The sequence below is a fragment of the Delphinus delphis genome, chromosome 2, assembly GCF_949987515.2.
Source record: "Delphinus delphis chromosome 2, mDelDel1.2, whole genome shotgun sequence".
NCBI classification, from domain to species: Eukaryota; Metazoa; Chordata; class Mammalia; order Artiodactyla; family Delphinidae; genus Delphinus; species Delphinus delphis.
Genome location: NC_082684.1, coordinates 37,441,471 through 37,457,521, shown reverse-complemented (window position 1 = coordinate 37,457,521; position 16,051 = coordinate 37,441,471). Strand labels below are relative to the sequence as shown.

At 40.0% G+C, this 16,051-nt stretch overlaps 1 protein-coding gene and 1 non-coding gene across 2 annotated transcripts; one reads left to right on the top strand and one right to left on the bottom strand.

The window, feature by feature from the left end:
- Nucleotides 1-5,476: 5,476 nt before the first annotated feature.
- Nucleotides 5,477-5,545, bottom strand: LOC132421486 (small nucleolar RNA SNORD2). The gene has a single exon (XR_009518730.1). It is a non-coding gene; the product is annotated as a small nucleolar RNA SNORD2 (small nucleolar RNA).
- Nucleotides 5,546-10,796: 5,251 nt separating this feature from the next.
- Nucleotides 10,797-13,467, top strand: HSPA2 (heat shock protein family A (Hsp70) member 2). Its single transcript, XM_060004408.1, has one exon. The coding sequence runs from the start codon at nt 11,086-11,088 to the stop codon at nt 13,000-13,002; it is 1,917 nt and encodes a 638-aa protein (XP_059860391.1). The 5' UTR covers nt 10,797-11,085; the 3' UTR covers nt 13,003-13,467.
- The last annotated feature ends 2,584 nt before the right edge of the window (nt 13,468-16,051 follow it).

Genomic DNA, 16,051 nt, shown 5'->3' with positions numbered 1-16,051 from the left:
TTTCCAGATGGGAGACTGAGGTTCAGAGACACTGAGTATTTTTCCTAAGATCACACAGAAACTAAATACTAGAGCTGGAATTTGAAACTAGGCCTATTTGATTCTACATTCCTACTTAACCACTAAGCTACATATTCCACCTAACAAAAAGTACAAAGAAAGGCCTTTTCAGCTCAGTAACACATGTGACAAAGCTTCTATGAGACTCTGTGCTCCTTGTTCATCATCTGTCATCTACTGCGCTTAGTAAGATAGCTGGTAATAGTGGGTACCTAATGAACATGTTGAATAATGTGAAAATACACCAGTCAGAAACAAAACATTTGTATTTGAGCGGATCATTCAGAATGATCTTTAGAAATAATTACTAAATACTCTTACGTTTTAATTTTCCTTTATTTAAACTTAAAACATTAAGTGGTATATCAGCCATTTTTCTGGGCCCATGATAGGTGCTCAACTAAAAACTAATTTGAGTTCAACTTCTATATTTCTACCTCTGTGACTTTTTGCCCCTCTGTTTTCCCTATTCCCGATCTTTATGTTTTAATCTCTCCCACCAGTCACCATTTCCTTTTATCAGTTATGAGACTGATAAGTAGACTAACTCAAATCATTTGAAAATCTTCCCGCAAAAAATCAGGACCCCAGAGTAATCAGTTTTCCTCTTTTTGCCTTAACAGATGATGTGGATAAGAAATTTTTCATTTGTTTGGCTAAAAAACAAAACAAAATACTTAATTACCATATTGTAATTGATTAAAGTTTATAGAGCAATCTAAGTTTGTCTAAAAATAAAAGTTGGTTATTCTAGCCATTTATAATTCAATTTACCAAAAATACCTATGTATTTCTAGTGTAAACTTAACAATGTTACTTGTAAAAGAAATGAAATTTCAGGAAACAACAGTTGAATATCCACCCTAACCTAGCAGCAAACCTTTAAGCAATGAATAGCCTAATGGTTTAAGTGAAACAACGCCCCTCCCAATCTAATCTGATTTTAATTTCATGCATCTATTGCCTGATTTCTAAAACATATACAATAGGTTTTACTATTACTATGTTAAGTCTACTACTTTAATGATCTCTCTACCAACTGCCAAATGTTATTTTTTTTGAAGTGAAAATAGAAGAATAAATGGTGAAGATTCCATAGATAATATTTATATAATCACTTAGGTGGCCCACTTTCATTGCCTTCTATCAAACTCAAGGACCTATTCCTTGGTAACATATGGGCAGAGTCTCATAATAAGACCAGGTGAAATTTAGCCACTTATAAATTTATATGCGGGTAAGAGGCAAAAGTGCAAGGGTTTAGAATGTTTGTGTCTATAAATATTGGTAAATATAAATATTAACTAAATGACAATAGCGGCTTATAAATTCATGCTAATTTTGAACCAATTTAATACCACTTACATGCATGTGCTTAGTTGACTTTAGCATTAAGAAGTTAAATCCATATAAGTTGCTCTCTTACTATTTTTAGGAGAACCAAATCATTGAGGTCCATTATTAGTGGCAGAATTGTTCATCCTTTCTATCAGAATCCAACACAGATCACTAGTGGGCAGGAAGCCATTTATAATTTTACTCATCATCTTACTCATTTGCTGATAAAAAGGATGGTGTGAAGATTACAATTCAGTATTTGGCTCTGAATTAAATGTATCAGTGTACTAATCACCACTGTAATAAGTAAAGATTACAGGAAACTCTAGGGCCAAAGGATGACACAAATGTAAAAGACATGATTTCATGAGTCAGGAATATTAATAATTTTATCTGAGAAAATTTGCATAACTCTGTACTTACCTATTTGAGAAAGGAATAGTTAGGTAGACAGCTTATGAAATCCCAGTTAAGCTTTATTTTAAAAGTTACTATGTTGTTTTTATTCTACTTCAACCAGTTGCTTATACCAATCAGAATCAGCAGAACTCATTTTTAGATGACAGAAATATAAACATCCAGATTATGAAAGTCATCGTTTCTTTCAAATGCTTATGTGTTCCCTGATGTGGAGAAAAATATTTAAGAGACAATTTCCTTTTTACAAAATTAGGGCAAATCATTGCTGTGAAAAATATAATTCTACCCAGAATCACTGGGGCAGCTTAGGAATTTGAAGGAAAGTTCTTCCTCGTGTATGTGTGTGTGTGTGTGTGTGTGTATGTGTGTACTTTATTTTCATCTGCAGAGTGTAAAACACTTTACATTGAAAAAGAACAATGTTAGCTTGATGGCTGAAGGCACTCAGTAAAAAGAATACGAACTTGTTAGATCTATGTTTCATTCAGAGATTTGCTATTAACAAGTTCATTGTAAAATTATTTTAGTTGAAAGAAAACACTTCTTTTTTTTTTTTAAGTAAACAATTTTTAACTGCTTCCTTCCTCCCTACTTTCCTCCACCTGGCTGCTCTCCTATCTTTCTGTTACATCTTTATGAGCCCTACCTGTTCTAGCTCACGTAAGAAAAAAAAAAAAAAGGTGCCCCAATAGCTGAAAAATTATATTGGTAAAAAGAACACCTTATATTTAAAGGGTACAGTGAGTTACATTGGGGAATAAATTAAATAGATCTAAGTTCTAGGATCTGTGCTTTTGCTCCCATTCTTTATTCTAGTAACAGTGTGCTGGCCTGGTGCCAAAAGTCATGAAATTCTGACCTAAGAATTATGTTGTATCTTGTAGGGCAGTCAACTTGTAATATTATTTTTCTTGAGTTTTGTCTTTTTCTGTGTGGCAGTGGTCAAATAGGGCCTTCTAAACCTCTGGAGAAGTGAGATCTGAATTTGGAGAGGACATGGGCAAGAATCAATCTTCAACAGATAATCTTTAAGTCCAGACCCAGGAATATCAGATCTGAAGTGACAGCATCTTTTCTGTCTTCTGACAAACCTCATCAACCCCAAAAGTTCCAGTTGCAAGGATCCAAGAAAACTCAGTAAAGATTACTTTGGGATCACTTTGTTGTGACAAAATCGATTCATGGTGACTCTCCTGTTATTTGTGAAAAATCAGCTAAAGAAAAGTAACTAGAATATTCATACAACATCAGTGGTTAAAGCTACACTAAAATAAAACTCTATATACTAATTTTCTTCAAGAATCCCTCCTAAAAGAAAAGGGCTTGCTAGGCTACTATAAATACATTATAAAGTGAGGTAATCACATATCTGTGTAAACGCATATAACTCTAAACTTAAATGGAATTACAGTTTACATATCATGAAATGTAGTTTCAAAAATTTCACCCCAAAATCTGTAGCTTAGAGTATAAATAAAAAGATGTGGGGACTTCCCTGGCGGTCCAGTGGTTGGACATTACTCTCCAATGCAGGGGGGTGCAGGTTCGATCCCTGGTTGGGGAGCTAGTATCCCACATGCCTCGCGGCCAAAAACCCAAGACATAAAAACGGAAGCACTATTGTTACAAAATTCAATAAAGACTTCCAAAAAAAATGGCCCACATCAAAAATAATCTTAAAAAAAAAAAGATGGGCTTCCCTGGTGGCACAGTGGTTGAGAGTCCGCCTGCCGTTGCAGGGGACACGGGTTCGTGCCCCGGTCCGGGAAGATCACACATGCCGCGGAGCGGCTGCGCCCGTGAGCCATGGCCGCTGAGCCTGCGCGTCCAGAGCCTGTTGCTCTTCAACGGGAGAGGCCACAACAGTGAGAGGCCCGCGTACGGCAAAAAAAAAAAAATGTGGGTACAGAGAAAAAATCATGTAAGACCAATATTTTACCAAGAAAAGATAATCTAGTTATTGCTTACTGTAATGTAACATTTGCCTTTCTTCTTTTTTCACTGTATATACCAGTCACAAACTTGATTATTAATATTAACGAGGCTCCCTTTTAAGTCTGTTACTTGAAGGAAAAACAGAAGTGGTATTATTTCAACAGTGGTATATTTTCACAAATCACAGACAACCAAGAAGAATATATCTTAAGACACATTATTTTCTTCTCAACTTAGCAATGTAACCTAAAAAGGCAGAATAAGCTTCTGTTAAACATTTTTCTTAGTATTGATATAAAATACCATGCTTCTCAGCTTTAAAATTTCAAGATAAAATTCAACTAAGTATTGAATGAAACAATGGTTAACATGTTTAAAAAACCTTTCATGGGAAAATGAAATGTTTGATGATATTTTAACCTGAAGATAGATAGATACACATTTCTCAACCATATGAATCTCATAGCCATATTATTTCCATATTGTGAGTATATTTGTAGTTTTGGTTAACTGCATACCCAACTCAATATCATCATCAATATTATTATTATTGTTTCTTCTGCAATATCAAGATGTTATATATTTTCAGAAATGTTTATTTTGTTTTTATGCCTATGTTTCAAATGTTATAATAAGGAGTTACACAAAGAGATCTATCTTAGAGTATATATAATAGCAGATGAAGAATTTAAGTCAATTAACATCTCTAGCTATAAAGTAGGAATAACACGACTATTCATTCTAATAATTAGACTAACAAAAAATCAGAAAGAGTTAATTAGAATGTGATAATGGGTACAGGGGTGAAAAGGGAGATGAGAAATCCACTAAAGACTTCAAATTCATATGAATTCGCCTGCTTTAAGAGAAATATAACAAATAAGCTTAAAGTGTTAGAGTCTAAAACAAAAACAAAAACTATAGCTAGTCATCTAGAAACATGAAGAAGCATATAGAACTGCAGACTTCTAACAAATAAATAGGAAACAGTAAAGATGAATACTATCAATTATTAAAGGTGCCAGATCAATATAGTAGAAACTCAACAGTTACTTTTTGATTTACTGGTGGAATTAGATTTACAAAAGAAATATGGCTTAAATTCTGACTGTACTAAACTACAAATGTAATGAATTACAGTAATTATAAGTGATATAAATGCATTCCATAATGTGATTATTTTCTGTATATTAGTATAAAATGGAGTTACTGGGTTACATAGAGAATTTTTGTTACATTTTTTAATCCATTGCTTTACCTAATAAAATTTCCTCCTCTATGTCCAGAAGTTAAAATGTCTGTATATTACTTTTATTTATACTGTACTTTTCCAACCTGGCTCTTTTAAAAAAATTATTTGATTGAAAAGTTATCAATCCTTTTCATTCTATAATACCAAAATAATAAAGTATTTGATATAGCTAATTATGGTATTTCTGAGCAGCTTATGAAGTGCACAAAGATTAACTAAAATTCTTATTTCCAAATCCTGGTTTCTTTCAATATAGAATGACTAGAAAAGTACTATCTCAGAGCAAACACAAACGGCAACAAATTAGGTTTCCTCATAATATAAAAATAGATAATTATTTATAAAAATCCACTGACATAGTATTTAGTTCTTTTAGAGGGTTAATCCATTTCTCAAAATAATTTATTCAGAGAATTACCGATATAATTCATTTTGTTCATTTTCAGTTTAAGACATTGTTTTTCTTTTTTCAAGTGATAAGCAATGAGTTTTCTCTTCATTTCAGGTAAGTCCTGAAAGATAATTGCCATAATTTCACAGAAGTTAATAAGCATTAGCAATAATGGCATGTTGAATCTTAGTCTCCACTTGTAAGACAACAGCTTCACTTCTTTCAGATTATTTCAGACTATTCCACAAGAGTCTGTCCTCGAGATTAGCACTCTACAAAACTGAAGAAGGTATAGTTTGTCTGCTTTTGCACAGATTCACTTCTTTTCTGGAAAAGCTTCTCTTCCAGGTTTGAGACGCTTAGCCTTCCATACAAACACTACCACGCTTAGCCATACAAGGCTAAGCATGGTAGTGTCCTACCCCAGGCTACTGTGTACCTACAGTTCAATTAGAACTTTCAAAGACTGAGTTTCTTAAGACTCAAAGAAACAGATGGTGAAATTTTTCCTAGAGTGACAGGTGACTGGAGAAATGTTTGGGGACAAGGTACATCCAAAGAATTATAAAATTGTAGTATTTATAGAGATCTTAAATGTAATAGTTGAACTCCAGTTTGCTGATAGGCCCTCAAATTATAGGCTGCTACTGACTCCACCTTCTCTTCAGGCCAACATTACCTCTTCAAAACAATCCACAACCTTTATGAAGGTTGTGCCTGGGTAGGGATTGAGAGGGTTCCAGAAAATCTGTAAATTTTTTTCCTAGTAATTCTGGAGAAAAATGTATTCTTGCTCACTTAGTCTCCTTAGGGCAGGCCTGACTACCCAAGCACACAGTTTTAGACCTCATCTTATTCATCTTTGTATATCTAGGTACAAATATTTTCAGATGTAAATTTGTTTCAACTTTTGGTCTCTGCAGTATTATTTAGTTCAGAAATATAAGAGGTAGGCAGAGAACCTTCCTTTTATACAGGAAAAAACAAGTTATTATTTCCAGGGTTTTTTTTGTTAAATAATATGCCTCAGGTCACTTTTAATAAACATTGAGCTAGTAAATTACTACTGTTTTCCAGGTACTCTTCTGGGTTTGGGGAATTAATCAGAGAAAATTTGATACATATTAAAGCTCTTGCTTTTTCTAGACTGTATAAAATCTCAGTCCTTGGATTTTAAAAATATTTCGAAACACCCTAGTATTTATAATCTGTCAGATTACACCTGTTGAAAATCAGTAGTAATTTCTATGTAAATAGTAGGATTAGCAAACTTTCAGTTGAATGTTAATAGTCAAGCTTGAAAAATCAATTGTAAAGTACAAGAAAATTTAGAAAAATTACTGATAATCCTACCCTCTAAAGATAACCATTTTTATGCAATTTTCATATATATGATTATCCTACATATCGGATAAGAATATACAAAAGCCTTGTATCTTATTTTTCCCCTTTATTATACCAAGAACATTTTCCCATATCATTAAAAATCTTGTAAACAATTTTTAGGGCTACATAATAATCCATGACTATAATTCAAAAAATCATTTTCTTATTGTCAGATATTTAAGCCATTTCTCTTTTATCATTGTTATCATAAATAATATACCTGCACGTTCTATTATTTCCTTAGGATAAATCCCACAGAGTAATGCTAAATGAAGGGTATGATCATACTTAAGGTAAAGAAAAAATATTGTCACATTGCCCTCCAGAAAGATTGTACTATTTTACATTCCCACCAGTAGGGTTTACCTGTTTTGCCGCACCATTACTGGCATTGATGAATTTCACTGGATCATAAATTTGCTAATTTGACCATTTTTAATGGGCTACATGTTTAATGAATTATGAGCCACAATCATCAAATAGAAAAGAACATTTTTAAAAAATCAATACAAATAAGGAAAAATATAAAAACTCCAAGAATGGTCAGTATATGATAATGTTCTAGGATTGTAAAAGTTTATTTCATAGGAAATAAAAATGCAAATACTGTCTTTTTGAGAAAAGCTCAGGATGCTATTTAAAGTATGAAACTTATGAAATATCAATTTATTAGGTGAAAAGTTACAGCAGAAAAAATACATATACCTAATGAAAATACAGATAAAATTGCTACTCTGGTTTCAGAAAGCTGTGTTAAAGATGAATGTGGAACTTCCCTGGTGGCACAGTGGTTAAGAATCCGCCTGCCAATGCAGGAGACACGGGTTCAAGCCCTGGTCCAGGAAGATCCCACATGCCACGGAGCAACTAAGCCCGTGTGTCACAGCTACTGGACACAGACCCTGTGCTCTAGAGCCTGCAAGCCACAACTACTGAGCCCACGTGCCACAACTACTGAAGCCCACGCACCTAGAGCCCGTGCTCCGCAACAAGACAAGCCACTGCAATGAGAAGCCCGTGCACCGCAACGAAGACCCGATGCAACCAAAAATAAATAAAATAAATTTAAAAAAAGATGAATGTGGTAGATTGCAAGATTTGTTTGCAATAACTGTGCATACAGGACATAGTTACTATACAAAAGAACCTCTCCCTTCTGAAGCTGTAATTTTAGTGTTTGCGTTAAGAACTGGCATGTCTGCTTTTTTGCAATCTTGCTTTGCTTGAGGTAAGTGTGTGAGGACTGTCTGAACACAAGAGATCTGAAGAGATTGTGTTTCTCACAATTCTCTTCTGCTTTCAGTTGTAGTTGGGACCCTGTCCCTAAATTACATCATATCATTAGTTCTACAAAGAATTTGTATTGCTCTCCAGCCCACTAATTCCCTCCACTCCCTTTTTTAACTACACAAAAGACAAGAATTTCTAAGAATAAAATCAAGAAATCTGTACTCAAAATTTAAGGCAACTTCAGTAGAAACTTTTTGGTTTGGTCTTTGTTTTCCTAATTAAAAAAAAAAAAGTTTTCCTGGTTCAAATTTTTTCCTTAACTGCTTTCGTGGAAAAAGAGATGTGAATTGTGAAATGAGATTTACAAATTAATACATGTTTTTAAAAATTGGAAATTACATACACAACTGGATAAAAGAAACTTAAATGTCCATTGATTGACTTAATTGGATTCTGTCAATATTACTTTTTGGTCACAGATAACTTTTGTGTCTCTCAGACAAAAACTTTTCTCGAGCACTGTCCCAAACAACTTTGATATTAACTATACATTAGCCTCCTTCAAAGGAGTTTCCCCTTCCCACAGCCTCAGGAAAAATATCACAGCACATAAAGCTTTTAAATGTATCTTGTCCTCCTGAAGAGACTGTTTCTGGTTCGTATCCCTCGCCATGTAGTGACATTAATCTTCCGCACTGAACTTGTAGTTGCCGCCAGCACACGCCGCTCTCATCTTTACCCATGCTACAACCCATGCAAAGAATGGCAAAGGTCAGCACCTGGCTCAGGCATGTCACCTCTTCCAGGAAGCCCTCAGGAACATACTTTACCCTGTCTGGATGTGCCCCCGCCTCTGTGTTCCCTATAGCACTTCTCTCGAATTTTTTTTTTTTTTTTTTTCAGTACGCGGGCCTCTCACTGCTGTGGCCTCTCCCGTTGCGGAGCACAGGCTCCGGACGCGCAGGCTCAGCAGCCATGGCTCACGGGCCAAGCCGCTCCGTGGCATGTGGGATCTTCCCGGATCGGGGAACGAACCCGCGTCCCCTGCATCGGCAGGCGGACTCCCAACCACTTGCGCCACCAGGGAAGCCCCTCGAATTATTTTTATCTATTTATTGGGCTTTCAACCTCATAAAGACAGATTATTTTTGCATTTGTCTTTTACCTCACATCCTGGGACTTCTTAAAGCTAATTGAATGACTGTCTCCAACTTCCCCACATAATGTGAAGGGTTATCGCTGTTTTGTTACTGTCCTCCTTCCAGAGTCCACTTATAGGAGACTGCTTCTACCACCTATCACTTGGTGCCAGACAATACCTCCAGACCTACTCCCATATATTACTTTTTTTTTTTTTTGGAATTTTGCCTTTTTTAAAAAAAAAATTTTATTTATTTATGGCTGTGTTGGCTCTTCGTTTCTGTGCGAGGGCTTTCTCTAGTTGCAGCAAGTGGGGGCCACTCCTCAACGTGGTGCGCGGGCCTCTCACTATCGCGGCCTCTCTTGTTGCAGAGCACAGGCTCCAGATGCGCAGGCTCAGTAACTGTGGCTCACAGGGCTAGTAGCTCCGCGGCATGTGGGATCCTCCCAGACCAGGGCTCGAACCCGTGTCCCCTGCATTGGCAGGCAGATTCTCAACCATTGCGCCACCAGGGAAGCCCCATATATTACTCTTAAACGTTATAGAATAAGTTGCGCTCCTTTTCATCTACCTTCTCTTAAGAGTTTACGCCTCTAGTGTAACTTCAGCATAGCTAAAGAAAATAAACTCACTCGGTTGAGCTCATTCATAAACGTAACTCAGTCATAAACATGATCGCGCGTGCTTAACCTGGGGTTGAGAGAATCGTGAGAGGTGTTGAGGCTGGGTTATTTTATGGTACTTCAAAGTGTGCGTTTTGACTATAGACTTCCTCGTGAAGAACTCAAAGCGGCGTTTAAAGCACTTGAAACGGAAAATAAAGAAAGCAGTGGAGAGAACAGGGAGGTGATACTAGGAAGCTTAAGTCGCAGGACAAGCTGGGAAAACGGAAAGCGAGGTCGAGAAAGTTTACACTTTGGGGAAGACGAGTTGCAACCTATCTCGTCTCCCACTCTGCAGGCCGCCTCGCGCGCGGCGCCGAAAAACGGTCGGCCTCTCCGGGCGGTCTCCCGGGCTCCTGCTGTCCCCGCCCGCCAGGCAGTTTTTATCCAGCGTTCACACCCACTGAGACGCTGCGAAGCACGCAAAATTAAATTCCAGGAGGCCGACGGCCCAGCCTAGGAACTTCCGCGTCATTTCTCTTTGTCTAACCCCCCTACGCCCGCTCCTCCCAGGGGTCAAGAGCGGCCCTCACGCCCAGGCCAAGCGAAGCCAACGCCCACGCGCCGGCGGAAGAAAAATGCCTGCTCTGGCCCTAGTTCCTACTGGCCACCAACTCAGAATGAATTACCCCGCCCCTACGAGCTAGGTTGGTGGACACACTAGGAACTGGACGGCATTTCAGGCCTTAAGAACTGAACGATGGGCCGAAGTAGCTCCCCTCTCGGCGCTCCCCTTCCGCGCCTCCTCCCGGCGCCACGCCCCAGCACTTCCTTCCCCACCCTACTTGGGAGTCCGCTCTGCTTATTGGCCGCGTGTCCTGCCAATCCAACGGACGTCGACGAATCCCGCCTTAGGAAAGGCGAAGATCGCGAAAACGCGTGGGGCGCGAGCCTAAAGCCCCCAAGCCGCCGGTTGCTAGTGAGCCTCGGAGGCAACTGGCCACCTGGGGCGCGTGGGCGGAGCCTCACTTGCATAACGTCCGCCCGTCGCATCCTCGCGCGGGCCGTAGTCCCGCCCCTCACCCATCTAGAAGTCTGTTGGGCCGCAGGCGGGTCACTCCGGCCCAGGCAAGCCTGTGGCGGGCGGTCCCGAGAGCGGATTGGCTCTGAAGGCGGCAGGGAGGCGACTATAAGAGTGGGGAGCCGAGCGAGGGGAGAGGGAGACGGTTGTTACGCTCACTGTGCTTGGTGCGAGGAGACCGTTACTTGAGGCCGCGGATTTTCTGCCCTAGGTGGTGTCGTCTAACGTCGCTTGCCTGTCTCAGTCAGAATGTCTGCCCGCGGCCCGGCTATCGGCATCGACCTGGGCACCACCTACTCGTGCGTGGGGGTCTTCCAACATGGCAAGGTGGAGATCATTGCCAACGACCAGGGCAACCGCACCACCCCTAGCTACGTGGCCTTCACCGACAGCGAGCGCCTTATCGGGGACGCCGCCAAGAACCAGGTGGCCATGAACCCCACAAACACCATCTTCGATGCCAAGAGGCTGATCGGTCGGAAGTTCGAGGACGCCACAGTGCAGTCGGACATGAAGCACTGGCCATTCCGGGTGGTGAGCGAGGGAGGGAAGCCCAAAGTGCAGGTTGAGTACAAGGGAGAGATCAAGACCTTCTTCCCGGAGGAGATCTCCTCCATGGTCCTCACTAAGATGAAGGAGATCGCCGAAGCCTACCTGGGGGGCAAGGTGAAGAACGCGGTCATCACCGTCCCGGCCTATTTCAATGACTCGCAGCGCCAGGCCACCAAGGACGCGGGCACCATTACGGGCCTCAACGTGCTGCGCATCATCAACGAGCCCACGGCGGCGGCCATCGCCTACGGCCTGGACAAGAAGGGCTCCGCGGGCGGCGAGAAGAACGTGCTCATCTTCGACCTGGGCGGAGGCACCTTCGACGTGTCCATCCTGACCATCGAGGACGGCATCTTCGAGGTGAAGTCCACGGCTGGCGACACGCACCTGGGCGGTGAGGACTTCGATAACCGCATGGTGAGCCACCTGGCGGAGGAGTTCAAGCGCAAGTACAAGAAGGACATTGCACCCAACAAGCGCGCCGTGCGGCGACTCCGCACCGCCTGCGAGCGAGCCAAGCGCACCCTGAGCTCGTCCACTCAGGCGAGCATCGAGATCGACTCGCTCTACGAAGGCGTGGATTTCTACACGTCCATCACCCGTGCCCGCTTCGAGGAGCTCAACGCCGACCTGTTCCGCGGGACCCTCGAGCCGGTGGAGAAGGCGCTGCGCGACGCCAAGCTGGACAAGGGCCAGATCCAGGAGATAGTGCTGGTGGGCGGCTCCACTCGCATCCCCAAGATCCAGAAGCTGCTGCAGGATTTCTTCAATGGCAAGGAGCTGAACAAGAGCATCAACCCTGACGAGGCGGTGGCCTACGGAGCCGCGGTGCAGGCGGCCATTCTCATCGGGGACAAGTCAGAGAACGTGCAGGACCTGCTGCTACTCGACGTGACCCCGTTGTCGCTGGGCATTGAGACGGCTGGCGGCGTCATGACTCCACTCATCAAAAGGAACACCACGATCCCCACCAAGCAGACGCAGACCTTCACCACCTACTCAGACAACCAGAGCAGCGTGCTGGTGCAGGTGTACGAGGGCGAACGGGCCATGACGAAGGACAATAACCTGCTAGGCAAGTTCGACCTGACCGGGATTCCCCCGGCGCCCCGCGGGGTCCCCCAGATCGAGGTCACCTTCGACATTGACGCCAATGGCATCCTCAACGTCACCGCCGCCGACAAGAGCACCGGTAAAGAAAACAAAATCACCATTACCAACGACAAGGGTCGTCTGAGCAAGGACGACATTGACCGGATGGTGCAGGAGGCGGAGCGGTACAAGTCGGAAGATGAGGCCAATCGCGACCGAGTGGCCGCCAAAAACGCCGTGGAGTCCTATACCTACAACATCAAGCAGACGGTGGAAGACGAGAAACTGAGGGGCAAGATTAGCGAACAGGACAGAAGCAAGGTCCTCGACAAGTGTCAGGAGGTGATCAACTGGCTTGACCGAAACCAGATGGCGGAAAAAGATGAGTATGAACACAAGCAGAAAGAGCTCGAAAGAGTTTGCAACCCCATCATCAGCAAACTTTACCAAGGCGGCCCTGGCGGCGGCGGCAGCGGTGTTTCAGGAGCCTCCGGGGGACCGACCATCGAGGAAGTGGACTAAACTTGGACTCGAGTCAGCGTAAACCTCTTTTCCTTTCTTTTTCCTTTTGTTTTTGTTTTTTCTTTGAAATGTCCTTGTGCCAAGTATGAGATCTATTGTTGGAAGTGTTTAGCCCGGTGTATGCATATGAAAGGAAAGGTGCAACAACTTAGTTTAATTATAAAAGGTTAGTTCTAAAGTTTGGCTTTTAAAAACATTATTTGAGGTTTCTCTTTAATGCATTTTGCATATTTGCTGACTTGAGCGTTTTTGGTTAGCTTAGTTTGTACATGGAGTTTTGAGATGGGAAACCTGAAGTTTGCACACATGTTCTGTGGAAGCTTGGTAACAATAAAATATACAGAAGCTTGAATTGTTTATTTTTATGTACTACTTTAAGAGGAAAGTGAACATTGCAGTAATGTTAAGGACAGGCATACTTTTTATAAACAAATGCATAAGTACAAATTTAAAAGTAAAGCTGAAATTGATCTAAAAATTATTGTGTTGGAGTTTTCAATTTTCCCTTCTTACTGTTTTACCCATGTTAGTCTTTAACTAAGATATTAGTAGAAGATGAAATTTATCTAACTCAGTGTTCCCTAATTTTCTGATGAGGTTCCTGCTTTGAATTACCAGCAACTTAAGGGGAAAAGATCTGGGTAAACGTTTTCCCCCACCTGAATATTCCAACAGAATACAAGGTATGTTCCAGGGTTAAGTACAGAAAGATTCTTTCTCTAAACGAAAGCTGGGGCAGGTGTTGTCTTCTGATAATAGCCCAACATAGTATGAAACAAGTTGCTTTCTGCAATATACAGGTGCCTGAAACAAGATCCAGCAGGCAAACGTTAAAGCCACTTAATACTGACTCCAAATTTAGTCAAATTTGTTAACTTTAATTTTCTAGTAAAACAGCTCAACTTCTGGGCTTATGGCAAATTCAAGAAGAATATGTTTTCAGCAGTTAAATTACCTGCAGGTTAGAGGAAGATAATATAGTTTTTTCTTCTGATTTGAGAATCATAATGCCTTTTCAATACCTGCCTTAAATGACTAGAATATATTTCTTTTTTAAAAAACAAACTGCAAGATAGTCCTGTATTTCGTCAATATACAACTTGTCCATTTTCCAGTATTTCCGATTTGAGATTGTCACAGATAGGAATATTACAACCCTTTGAGATCCACTATCCTGGGCTTAAGCTTTAAAATCCATATCCTTGGTGGGGGGGGGGGTTCATATTTTAGTGGAATGACACATCTGCTTTGTTCTGATTGATTCTCTTTAAGGAGAATGTGGAAGAAATTCAGTAAAAGCTGATTGGAAAATGCATAGTTAACCTAGTGTTTTCACCATACAGACATTTTAATATCTTCTTCCAAGTGATGTAGATTTGCTTCATGTTGCTCATAACAGTGACTTATAGAAGCTAATTTTTAATTTAGTAGTGGACACTTCCATATCATGCAGAGATTAATTTTTGAAATAATATAAAAACGAGAGAACAAAGCAGCCTAAAAATATTGAGCTTTAGTAATGATCCTCTCACAGAAGAGCTGACTCTTTTTACGTATACTTTTTTCCTTTTTTAACAGGTCTCATTTGGGTGGGGTGGGGAGATAAAAAGGCAGTTGGAAATTGCTTCAAAATAAACATTTTTAAAAAGGTAGTTGCTCTTTACACTCTGAAAGCTGGACATAACTTGGGTTTTTCAGTGCTCATGCCAGGGTGGAAAGTTTTCAGCAAGGAGGAGTTAAGGGTGTTTCATTGACTGCAGATAGCATCGTATAAATATTTGACAAACTACCTTGGTACTAACAGAATCAGGTGATTAGTAGCCTTAGAGTGACGTTTAACATGAGTTTTTACCAAGATAACACTCATTCTTAACCTTTTATTAGTCCTTTATTGAAAGTGTTTATCCCTTGCTCTAACTTCAAAGTATATAAAGTATAATGGAGTCTTTCTGTAAGTGCAATTTGGTATTAGTATGACTCATTTTAGACCTCAGTTTGGGAGAGATTAGTTTTTAAAGTATCAGAAAAATGACCAATGGTATTCTCTTTGGCCTGGTCTCTGGTAACCTGCTGTAACACTAACATCAATCTATGTAGATACTTCATTTTCCATTATTTTGAAAAGTAATTTGTAAAAGTCCTAGCCTTGAGTGTTTTTAATTCTGTCTTCTCAAGTTTACCTAGATCTGAATATTGCTAAGATAAAGCCACTAAAGTAGCCGTTCAGTGTTTCCAGGGGTCAGTTGAAACTGGTAACTCGATAACTCCTGGGAACTCCTTAGCAGATTTTAGATCAGCTGTAGTCAAATGATAATGGAAAAAGTACTTGATCTTAGGATGAGGCTACATTACAGTTTAAGGAATAATTAGCATCCCTTGAACTTGAAAGCAATGTTATGCTAGGGCCTAGTGGTCATGACTAAAGCTAATGCAATACATATAGAATGCTAAGGGATTGAAAAAGTACATTTATCAGAATGGGGACTTAATTTTTTCTTATCTGAATGTCTGATTAACAAAATGGCTGTTTTGAGGCAATGAATCTATATACCTGTCAAAATAAGACATAGCAGGTTGTTTACAGTATTTCAGATGTATGAAATTTCAAAAGAAGCTTACCCTAAATTTTTTATCATATTAATTTGATATGTGTAATGGAAATTCATGCACATGACTTGTGTATTAGGAGATATTAGTGCTCTTTACATCTTTAAATTTAGCATGCATAATAGGATATTTAATGTATCACCTATTCAATATGTCAAGGAGAGCTAAGAATTTCTTTATCCTATGTACAATTTTAAACATGAATATAACCTGGCTATCTAGATGAAATCAAAAGATTTCTTTTTATGAAGCTCAAATACTGGGCCCATGATAAGGTATTCATCTACTTTAAGTTGAATGTAGTTTATAAAAGTTGTATTGTGGGGTATATTTCCCTTGCTTTTGAACACTGGAATTGAAATTTTAAAGAATCTCAGATCCATATGTCACAAGACAATTGCTAAGGGAATACATATATTTAGGTTAAGGAACAACAGGAATA